Source organism: Capricornis sumatraensis, chromosome 9, assembly GCF_032405125.1.
Source record: "Capricornis sumatraensis isolate serow.1 chromosome 9, serow.2, whole genome shotgun sequence".
Taxonomy (NCBI): domain Eukaryota; kingdom Metazoa; phylum Chordata; class Mammalia; order Artiodactyla; family Bovidae; genus Capricornis; species Capricornis sumatraensis.
The window spans coordinates 17,240,152-17,252,627 of NC_091077.1; the positions used below are offsets into that span (position 1 = coordinate 17,240,152).

Below are 12,476 nucleotides of genomic sequence, written 5' to 3' on the forward strand. Positions count from 1 at the left end.
GAAAGCAACTATATTCCAATAAAAATTAATGTTTTAAAAAGGAGAAAAACTAAATATTGCTATTATTAAAAAAAAAAAAAGAGTAGGTGGGTAGCTTTTGACCAGCGTGTGGCCAAGTGTCTCATTCAGAGGTTCCAGTTACGGTTTTCCCATCCCATACCTGTGACAGACATCACTAATCAATCATGGCTTTTTTTACCTATTAATCTTAGCAGTGACGTCATAGCTCTTCTCCAGATGGCACTCCAGGCAGCCTTTACCAATCAATAGCCATTGGCACGTGGGATGAGACGTATATACCAGCCCCGACTTGGGCTTCTTGCCATGGGTCTCCAGTTCTTCTTGCAGCAAAGGTATGTTGTGTAAAATATGACAGATGTGAATCAGTCAGTGGCCTCTGACTTCATTCTGGTGGGCCTCTTCAGCCGCTCAGGGTCACCTCAGCTACTGTTCTTCCTGGTGGCTGTCATGTTTATCATGGGGCTTCTGGGCAACACCACTCTGCTCTTTCTGATCTGCGTGGACTCCCGGCTCCACACACCGATGTATTTTCTGCTTGGTCAGCTCTCCCTGTTTGATGTTGGCTTCCCCCTGGTCACCATCCCCAAGATGGCCTCAGACTTTCTGCAAGGAGAAGGCTCCATCTCCTTTGGGGGTTGTGCAGCTCAGATATTCTTCCTCACGCTGATGGGTGTGGCTGAGGGCATCCTGTTGGCCCTCATGTCCTATGACCATTATGTGGCTGTGTGCCACCCGCTGCAGTATTCTCTGCTCATGAGGTGCCAGGTGTGCCTGCTCATGGTGATCTCCTCCTGGCTGGCGGGTGTGCTCAATGCCTGCATCCAGACCTCCATCACTCTGCACTTCCCCTACTGTGCCTCGCACACCGTGGACCACTTCTTTTGTGAGTTGCCCGCGCTGCTGAAGCTCTCCTGTGCGGACACGTCCGCCTATGAACTGGCGCTGTCCACCTCGGGAGTGCTGATCCTGGTGCTTCCCCTTTCCCTCATTGTCACCTCCTATGGCCACGTGTTGGGGGCTGTTCTAAGTATGCGCTCAGAGGAGGCCCGCCGCAAAGCCTTCACCACCTGCTCTTCACACATCGCAGCAGTGGGACTCTTCTATGGCGCAGCCGCGTTCATGTACATGGTCCCGGGCGCCTACCACAGCCCACACCAGGACAACACGGTCTCCCTGTTCTACAGCCTTATCACCCCCACACTCAACCCCCTCATATACAGCCTGAGGAACCGGGAAGTGTGGATGGCTTTGGTCAAAGTTCTCCGCAGAGCTGGGCGCAGGGCAAAGCGATAATCACAGAGGGGGCTGCGGGTGTGATCTTAGTGGTTCTCCATTCCACCCATCTCACTGAAGTACCAATTTATGGTGCAGCTGCTAAGACCTTAGATCCAAGGCTAAGTATCTGCCCAGCTTCTTCCCATCCCTTGAGGAGTTGGGTTCATGGTTTCTCCCATGGACTTGTGGAAAGCAAGAGTAGCAGTCCTGTATTAAAAAGAAATATTGATATCTATAGGACATTTCACCCCAAAACAATGAATTTCACCTTTTTCTCAAGTGCTCATGGAACATTCTCTAGGATAGATCACATCCTGGGCCATAAATCTAAACTTGATAAATTCAAAAAAATCGAAATCATTCCAAGCATCTTTTCTGACCATAATGCATTAAGATTAGATCTCAATTACAGGAGGAAAACTATTAAAAATTCCAACATATGGAGGTTGAACAACACACTTCTGAATAACCAACAAATCACAGAAGAAATCAAAAAAGAAATCAAAATACACATAGAAACTAATGAAAATGAAAACACAACAACCCAAAACCTGTGGGACACTATAAAAGCAGTGCTAAGAGGAAAGTTCATAGCAATACAGGCATACCTCAAGAAACAAGAAAAAAGTCAAATAAATAACCTAACTCTACACCTAAAGCAACCAGAAAAGGAAGAAATGGAGAACCCCAGAGTTAGTAGAAGGAAAGAAATCTTAAAAATTAGGGCAGAAATAAATGCAAAAGAAACAAAAGAGACCATAGCAAAAATCAACAAAGCCAAAAGCTGGTTCTTTGAAGGATAAATAAAATCGACAAACCATTAGCCAGACTCATCAAGAAACAAAGAGAGAAAAATCAAATCAATAAAATTAGAAATGAAAATGGAGAGATCACAACAGACAACACAGAAATACAAAGGATCATAAGAGACTACTATCAGCAATTATATGCCAATAAAATGGACAACGTGGAAGAAATGGACAAATTCTCAGAAAAGTACAATTTTCCAAAACTTAACCAGGAAGAAATAGAAAATCTTAACAGACCCATCACAAGCATGGAAATTGAAACTGTAATCAGAAATCTTCCAGCAAACAAAAGCCCAGGTCCAGACGGCTTCACAGCTGAATTCTACCAAAAATGTAGAGAAGAGCTAACACCTATCCTACTGAAACTCTTCCAGAAAATTGCAGAGGAAGGTAAACTTCCAAACTCATTCTATGAGGCCACCATCACCCTAATACCAAAACCTGACAAAGATACTACAAAAAAAGAAAACTACAGGCCAATATCACTGATGAACATAGATGCAAAAATCCTCAACAAAATTCTAGCAATCAGAATCCAAGAACACATTAAAAAGATCATACACCATGACCAAGTGGGCTTTATCCCAGGGATGCAAGGATTCTTCAATATCCGCAAATCAATGTAATTCACCACATTAACAAATTGAAAAATAAAAACGATATGATTATCTCAATAGATGCAGAGAAGGCCTTTGACAAAATTCAACATCCATTTATGATAAAAACTCTCCAGAAAGCAGGAATAGAAGGAACATACCTCAATATAATAAAAGCTATACATGACAAACCCACAGCAAACATTATCCTCAATGGTGAAAAATTGAAAGCATTTCCCCTAAAGTCAGGAACAAGACAACGGTGCCCACTTTCACCGCTACTATTCAACATAGTTTTGGAAGTTTTGGCCACAGCAATCAGAGCAGAAAAAGAAATAAAAGGAATCCAAATTGGAAAAGAAGAAGTCAAACTCTCACTGTTTGCAGATGACATGATCTTCTACATAGAAAACCCTAAAGACTCCACCAGAAAATTACTAGAGCTCATCAATGAATATAGTAAAGTTGCAGGATATAAAATCAACCCACAGAAATCCCTTGCATTCCTATACACTAATAATGAGAAAGCAGAAAAAGAAATTAAGGAAACAATTCCATTCACCATTGCAACAAAAAGAATAAAATACTTAGGAATATATCTACCTAAAGAAACTAAAGACCTATATATAGAAAACTATAAAACACTGCTGAAAGAAATCAAAGAGGACACTAATAGATGGAGAAATATACCGTGTTCATGGATTGGAAGAATCAATATAGTGAAAATAAGTATACTACCCAAAGCAATTTACAAATTCAATGCAATCCCTATCAAGCTACCAGCCATATTTTTCACAGAACTAGAACAAATAATTTCAAGATTTGTATGGAAACACAAAAAACCTCGAATAGCCAAAGCAATCTTGAGAAAGAAGAATGGAACTGGAGGAATCAACCTGCCAGACTTCAGGCTCTACTACAAAGCCACAGTCATCAAGACAGTATGGTACTGGCACAAAGACAGAAATATAGATCAATGGAACAAAATAGAAAGCCCAGAGATAAATCCACACACCTATGGACACCTTATCCTTGACAAAGGAGGCAAGAATATACAGTGGAGTAAAGATAATCTCTTTAACAAGTGGTGCTGGGAAAACTGGTCAACCACTTGTAAAAGAATGAAACTAGATCACTTTCTAACACCGCACACAAAAATAAACTCAAAATGGATTAAAGATCTAAATGTAAGACCAGAAACTATTAAACTCCTAGAGGAGAATATAGGCAAAACACTCTCCAACATATATCACAGCAGGATCCTCTATGATCCACCTCCCAGAATATTGGAAATAAAAGCAAAAATAAACAAATGGGATCTAATTAAAATTAAAAGCTTCTGCACAACAAAGGAAAATATAAGCAAAGTGAAAAGACAGCCTTCTGAATGGGAGAAAATAATAGCAAATGAAGCAACTGACAAACAACTAATCTCAAAAATATACAAGCAACTTATGCAGCTCAACTCAAGAAAAATAAACAACCCAATCAAAAAATGGGCCAAAGAACTAAATAGACATTTCTCCAAAGAAGACATACAGATGGCTAACAAACACATGAAAAGATGCTCAACATCACTCATTATTAGAGAAATGCAAATCAAAACCACAATGAGGTAACCACTTCACACCAGTCAGAATGTCTGCGATCCAAAAATCTGCAAGCAATAAATGCTGGAGAGCATGTGGAGAAAAGGGAACCCTCTTACACTGTTGGTGGGAATGCAAACTAGTACAGCCACTTTGGAGAACAGTGTGGAGATTCCTTAAAAAATTGCAAATAGAACTGCCATATGACCCAGCAATCCCACTGCGGGGCATACACACTGAGGAAACCAGAATTGAAAGAGACACATGTACCCCAATGTTCATCGCAGCACTGTTTATAATAGCCAGGACATGGAAACAACCTAGATGTCCATCAGCAGATGAATGGATAAGAAAGCTGTGGTACATATACACAATGGAGTATTACTCAGCCATTAAAAAGAATACATTTGAATCAGTTCTGATGAGTTGGATGAAACTGGAGCCGATTATACAGAGTGAAGTAAGCCAGAAAGAAAAACACCAATACAGTATACTAACACATATATATGGAATTTAGAAAGATGGCAATGATGACCCTGTATGCAAGACAGCAAAAAAGACACAGATGTGTATAACGGACTTTTGGACTCGGAGGGAGAGGGAGAGCGTGGGATGATTAGGGAGAATGACATTGTAACATGTATACTATCATGTAAGAATCGACTCACCAGTCTATGTCTGATGCAGGATACAACATGCTCGGGGCTGGTGCACGGTGATGACCCAGAGAGATGTTATGGGAGGGAGGTGGGAGGGGGGTTCATGTTTGGGAACGCATGTACACCCTTGGTGGATTCATGTCAATGTATGGCAAAACCAATACAGTATTGCAAAGTAAAATAAAGTAAAAAAAAAAAAAGAATTTCCCCAAAACAAAAACAAAAACAAAAAAAAAACAACAAAAAAATAAAAAGAAATATATTTTAGTGGATTCTTGCCCTATTTTTAGCATTATTTACATGAATGGAAGGGGGACTTCCCTGGTGGCTCAGATGGTAAAGAAATTGTCTGCAATGCAGGAGACTCAGGTTCCATCTCTGGGTCAGGAAGATCCCCTGGGAGAAGAGAATGGTTACACACTCCAGCATTCTTGCCTGCCAGACTTCCATGGACAGAGAAGCCTGGCAGGCTACAGTTCATGGGGTCACAAAGAGTCTGACATGACTGAGTGACTAACACACATGCATGAATGGAAGACCCTACTTTGTAAACTTGAGACTTCCTTATTACTGAATTGATAATTATGCTAGTAATAATTAACATTTTTGACCAATTGATCTACTGAGTATATGTTATTTTGCCCTCATGACAGCTTTTGAGATGTAGTGACTAGCATGTGTTATGTGTAAGAAAAAAGACTCAAAAAGGGAAAATAAGTCATCAGTGGTCACACTTCCAGAAAGTGGCACAGCTGGGGCTTGAACCCATGATGTTCTGATGCCAAACTATTGTGCCATAAGTGTGTGTGTGCCATAGGTGTGTGTGTATGTGTGTTTGTATAAAGATGGAAAACCATGCATATCTCCTTAAAAAATGAAATATGGAGTGTTTCATTTGGAAGCTTAAAAAAGAAACTCCATCTCTGCTCTTAAGTCCAGCCTTGAAAACAGATGTAAACAAGAGCAACTGAAACAAAAAAAGCCAAAGTGTGACTATCGAACATAAATCATTAGTCTGCTTCATGTTCATTAGACATTCAAACTTTATTTTGTCTTTGGTTAGAGGACTAAAACAAGTGCTTGATTTTTAAAAATAGATTAAGAACTATGTATTTCCTAAAGAAATAATATTTGCTTTTCCTTCCTTCCTGCTTTCCTTGATATTCTTTTGTTCTTTTAAAAAGTTTCTTCATGTTAAAAATTAAGTTAAATACTTTTCATGAGTTAAAAAATGCTTTTGGTGAAATATTTCTTCTCAATTAATGTATTATGTATTTTCCAGTGATTTCAATATGATAATTCTATGTATTTGGGGGGGCATTTTTTTCAGAGTGTTTAAGAAGCATTAAAAGACTCGTTGGTGAAAACTGGTTTCTTATTTTAATATACTTTATTTATTCATTTGATGTGGACCATCTTTAAAGTTTTTATTGAATTTGTTACAATACTGCTTCTGTTTTACATTTTGCTTTTTTAGGCCATGAAGCATGTGGGATCTTAGCTCCCCAACCAGGGATTGAATCTGAGCCCCTGCATTGGAAAGCAAAGTCTTAACCACTGGACTGCCAGGGAAGTCCATTAATGTATTTTTTAAAAAATTACTTTCAATTGGAGGATAATTGCTTTACAATATTGTACTGGTTTCTGCCCTACATCAACATGATTAGTCATAGGTAGAAACATGTCCTCTCCCTCTGGAAGGTCCCTCCCATCTCCCACCCCATCCCACCCCTCTAGGCAGTCACAGAGCACTGGGTTGAACTCCCTGCAGCACACAGAAAATTCCCACTGGCTATCTATTTTACGTATGGTAATGCGTATGTTTCCATGCTCCTCTCTCAATTTTTCCCACCCTCTCCTTCCCCAACTGTGTTCACAAGCCTGTTCTCTATGTTTACGACTCCACTGCTGCCCTGCTTCATCACTACCATCTTTCTAGATTCCATATATAGGCATACTTTTAAAATTGAACTATAGATCACGTATAATAGTATGTTAGTTTTAGGTGTACAATATAGTGATCCAACCATCAAATACACTGCAAAATCATCACCATGAGAAGTTCAGTAAGTTCTCTCGCTCTCCAAAATTATTAGTGTTATTGACCGTATCCCTTGTGCTGTATATTACATCCCCATGACCTATTTATTTGATAAATAGAAGTTTGCCTTTCCTCATCCCCTTCACCTAGTTTGCCCAACCCCCAATCCCCTCCCTCTGGCAACTGCCAGTTCGCTCTGTTTCTGTTTGTTTTGTTTTTAGATTCCACATATCAGTCAGATTATACAGTATTTGCCTTTCTCTGTCTGACTTATTTCACTTAGCATAATACTGTCCTGATTCATCTGTATTGTTGCAAATGGCAAGATTTCTTTTTTTGTTGTTGCTGAGTAATATTCCATATTATGTACATACCACATCCTGTTTATCCATTCATCTATTTAAAAATATTTTCAGATTTTTAATTGGAGTATAATTGCTTTACAATGTTGTGTTGGTTTCTGCCATGCAACAGCATGCCACACAATAGCCATAAGCATACATATATCCTCTCCCTCTTGAGCCTCCCTCCCATCCCTCCTCCATTTGTCTATTGATAAGACATTTAGAATGTAGGTTCAAAACACTAAGTAATTCCTGAGCCCAACTGTCCTGCAGACTTTAACATAAAATGAAAAAAGATTATGGTAAATAAATATTGAGCTTTATCATGAAAAGGAAAGATCATGATAGATGTTGCAAAGAGATGTGGGTGAAAGTCAAGTCTGTCTTTCTCAAGGACCACCCCACTCTCCTTTTCTTTGACACCAACGTAGCCTGTCTCACTGTGTTTTCAGGGCTCTTTATTGGTTCCTCTCTCTGCCTCCTTGGCAATCCTATTGGCCCTCAAGGCCAGAGTCAGTCTCTCCTCTTACTTCTTCACCATATGCATCTGACTCTTGCCATCTCCAGAGGTTACTTGTTTCTTGCAGACAGGCTGTGAGAGATCCCAGCTGGTTCCTGGACTCCTCTATAGCTGTTATGGACACCACTGGTGGTGTCAGGGCTGGTGTGCACACATTTCCCATCCTTAAGCTGGTCCAGACTTTCACCTGAACTATTTGGTGGAATTGTTGTTAAGGCATTTGTAACATCCAAAGGACTTTCACCTTCTTCATGGCTGCAAGTAGGAGTCCCTGCGTTCTCTCATTCTCCAAGGTCTCCTCCCTTTGGCTGTCGCCAGAATTCACTGTCAGCCTGGAAAGCTATTCTAGTCACTGATCTCTGGAATATGCAGCTGATCAGTCTTCTTCTCCTTTTTTAAAACAGTAATTTAGTCTATTTACTTTTGGCTGTACTGGGTCTTTGTTGCTGCTCAGGCTCTTCTCCAGTTGCGAAGGGCCGGGGCTACTCTCTAGTTGCAGTGCTTGGTTTCTCACTGAGCTGGTTTCTCTTGTGGAGCACAGGATCTAGAGCACAAGCTCAGTAGCTGTGGTGCATGGGCTTAGATGCTCTGAGGTATGTGAGGTCTTCCTGGACCAGGGATTGAACCCATGTCTCATGCATTGGCAGATGGATTTGTTACCACTGGGCCACCAGGGAAGCTCTGGTCAGTCTTCTTGAGTGTCTAGAGCTTCAGCCAGTTTTCTGCTTGGCCTGTTTCATGGTCTCATTGCTTCCTCTGTGAAGTTGGTGTGGAGCCCTATACAGTTGCAGGTGTGGAACTTTGTACCAAGGTCACAGGACAAGAATCTCTGGAATTCACCAAGCTCCATAGCCAATGTTGTCATGAACATCCTCATCTAAACCAGCTAGTTCTCTGACCTTCATATTGCAGGCTTCCCAGATAGCGCTAGTGGTAAAGAATCTGCCTGCCAATGCAGGAGACATAAGAGACTCGGATTCCATCCCTGGGTCAAGAATATCCTCTGGAGAAGGAAATGGCAACCCACTCCAGTATTCTTACCCAGAGAATCCCATCGAGAGAGGAGCCTGGGGGGCCACAGTCCACGAGGTCGCAAAGAGTCTGACACTACTGAACTTTTGAGCACACCATTACCCACCTGCAGCATCCTAAAGTGAAAATGTTAGTCACTCAGTCATGTCTCTTTGTGACCCTCTGGACTGTAGCCCACCAGGCTCCCCTGTCTGTGGGATTCTCCAGGCAAGAATACTGGAGTGGGTTGCCATGCCCTTCTCCAGAGATCTTCCCAACTCAGGGATGGAACCCACGTTTCCTGTGTCTCCTGCATTGGCAAATGGATTCTTTACCAGCTGAGACATAATACAGCATACACTTAGGTAAAGATATCACTTTTTGAATGATATACTGCAACAAACTAGGAATTACAGCTTAGATTTCAAATCCTTTTTCCACATAATCCAATTTCGAGATTCTAATCACAATGATCTGTTTAAAATGCAAACCTGATCATTTACTTGAACTTTTGGGTCCTTTTCATTTTTGTCTTTGGCAGATATTTATCCTGTTGTCCTGCCGTAATAACACTGCCTTCTTTATTCCCCAATGTGTCTCAAAGTGTCTCTTTTTTTTGGAGAAAAAATTTAGTCACCTTTTTTGCAAAGCACCTACTATGTGCAAAGTGCTGGTATAGAATTTGTGGTCCAGAATTAAACAGTGCTGCTCCCATTTCCTTAGTGAAAGGAAGTGGTAAGTAGAGCAAAGAGTTCATAACATCATATAGAAACAAATGCTGTGATCAACAGTAAGACAGAGAGAGATGAAGGGAGGGAGATAGTTTAAATATGAGCATTTATTCACATTTGAGTGTTTTTTCATGTGTTCATGTACGTAAACTCTTGTGGGGGAGTGGATTGTCTCCTTCTGGGGTTTGAGGGAAGCTCCTATGCATTGTAAATTCCTTCCAGGTGCACTTTTTTTTGGACTTTATCTTGTTTTTTAAATTTATTTGGCTGTACTGGGGCTTAGTTGTGGCACAGGGGTTCTTGGTTGCAGCATGTGGGATCTAGTTTCCTGACCAGAGATCGAACCCAGGGCCCCTGCATTGGGAGTGTGGACTCTTAGCCACTGGAATACCAGTAAGATATAAAGTATATTGAAGAGGAGATTTATTTAGGAATTCACTCACATGGTTATGAAAGCGAGAAACCTTGCAGTCTGATTTCTGAGTCTGATACTGAGCAGGGGTCTATGGGCCTCCAGGGCACAAAGACTTTCCATGTCCCCCATTTCTTCGATTACAGGAAACAGCCTTCATTCAGCCCCCATGACCTTCCCTGAGCTCCAATGGGCAGATTCAAGCAGCTGTTAATTAGGGAAGGGTGGGAATGCAAGACCAGGGAGAAACGGTCAAGAGCAACCTTGGAGCAAGGTCTTGTTGTTGTTCAATCGCTAAGTCGTGTCCAACTCTTTGCCACCCCATGGGGTGTAGCACACCAGTCTCCTCTGTCCTCCACTATCTCATAGAGCACTATCTCTACAGCAACTTCCCACTATTTTACACATGGTAGTGCACATAGGTCTATAATTTTAATTATTTTAAAACACACATTAAATAAACAGAGAGGAAATTGGTTTCTATACTATTTCTATTTACCAAAGAAATTGAAATTATTTCAAAATGTAATCCACATCAGAATGAAGAAAAAGTTAAATCACAGTCAGTGAAATAAAGACAGTTAAGAGACTATTTAAAGGGCTTCCCAGGTGGCTCTAGTGGGAGAGAACCTGCCTTTCAGGAAATGTAAGAGAGGTGGGTTTGATCCCTGGGTGGGGTAAATCCCCTGGAGGAAGCCATGGGAGTCCACTCCAGTGTTCTCACCTAGAGAATCCCATGGACAGAGGAGCCTGGTGGGCTGCAGTTCATAGGGTCCCAAAGAGTCAGACATGACTGAAGTGACTTAGCAAATGCACAAAACACTGATTTCTTTGGAATGGCTATTGGCATAGACTTTATAGATTTTTAATAAAGATTTGGACTTTTAGTGATAAACATTTAAACAGCCTCTACTTTATTGTGTTAAAACATAAGCTTATGGATATTTCTGTGTATAGAAATAATTTTTTTTGGTAGAATGTATCCTGACTGAGAGTAAACATTAAAATGTTGGTAGAAACTGCCAACACCACTCCCAGACACAAACGTATTACATTTTTTTTCATTTACAAGAGTATCTGACAGTGTCAATAGCCTAAATTCTCAACTTTGAGGATAAAGTTTCATAAATCTCTTCAAAGCCTTTGATCTGAGGGAGGGGTGTGTCCTCTGGATTGGGTTGTCCCCTGATTGGGTTGTCCACTCTCTTTCCCTATAAAAGAAGAATCAGAAGCAGAAGTTCCTGTACTTTCCAGCAAGTCACAGGCTTTCTTCATCTCCAGAGTGGTCAGAGGACAGCACTTGGAAGACAGGGAATCCTGCATAGACCAGAGTTCCAAGCAGGCCTCTTCTGGTGAGTGTGGAATCTCTCTTGATTGCAAGAGAGTGTTCATTATATACTTTTTTTTTTTTCAAAATCTTTTTAAGTTGGCAGACAATAGCTCTTAAAGAGGTTACCTTGTTGAAAGTTATTTCCTTGGTGTTAGTGTTAAGATATACTGAAGATTTTGTATATTTTTGAGTCTGAAGCTTTCTTAGGATAGTAGCCCAGATTTTTTTCTTGGCATGTGGGATCTTAGTTCCTAGACCAGGGATCAAACCCCATGCAGTGGAAGCTTGGAGTCTTAACCACTGGACCACCAGGGAAATCCCAGGTAGTATATATATTTTTAAAAAACAAAATCACTATGAAGTAGAAGTATTTGGCTGCGTTCTTTAAATAGTTCTCTCTGAGAAGTTGTTTTACACACTATGTGTTTAGTTTTCCTTCCTTTCTTTAAAAAAATTCAGTTCTTTGCTTCAAGAACTATTTGAACCTATTGCTCCAAATAGGTCATCAGTTTGGCCTTCCACAATTTCTTCATCAACAATTGTCATTAATTTTTTCTCCCTTCTTACTTCTCTTCCTCCATATCTCCTTTCTCTGTCTCTCTGTTGGCCTTATTGATGATCACAATACTTAATTATACCTGAAACTATAGTAGATAAGGGCTTCTCAGGTAGCTCGGCTGGTAAAGAATCCACCTGTAATGCAGGAGACCACCGTTAGATTCCTGGGTCAGGAGGTTCCCCTGGTGAAGGGATAGGCTACCCACTCCAGTATTCTTGGGCTACCCTGGTGGCTCAGACTGTAAAAAGCCTGCCTGCAATGTGGGAGACCTGAGTTCAATCGCTGGGTTGGGAAGATGACCTGGAGGAGAGCATGGCAACCCACTCCAGTATTCTTGCCTGGAGAATCCCCACGGACAGACTAAGCACAATAGTAGATATTCTTTAGTCTACAACCCTTTTTACTCATTAGGATTCAAATAAACTGGGGCAGTGACTTTAAGTTAAACTCAAGGCTTTTAGTACAATGTGGCATATAATTGTTGTTTAGTCGCTGTCATGTCTGACTCTTTGCCATCCCATGGACTGCAGCATGCCAGGCTCCCCTGTCCTTCACTATCTTCCAGAGTTTGCTCTAATT

General features: G+C 40.8%; 1 protein-coding gene across 1 annotated transcript; it reads left to right on the forward strand.

Annotated features, from left to right (window-relative positions):
- The first annotated feature begins 369 nt into the window (after window positions 1-369).
- OR2Z1 (olfactory receptor family 2 subfamily Z member 1) lies at window positions 370-1,314 on the forward strand. Its single transcript, XM_068980992.1, has one exon. The coding sequence runs from the start codon at window positions 370-372 to the stop codon at window positions 1,312-1,314; it is 945 nt and encodes a 314-aa protein (XP_068837093.1).
- The last annotated feature ends 11,162 nt before the right edge of the window (window positions 1,315-12,476 follow it).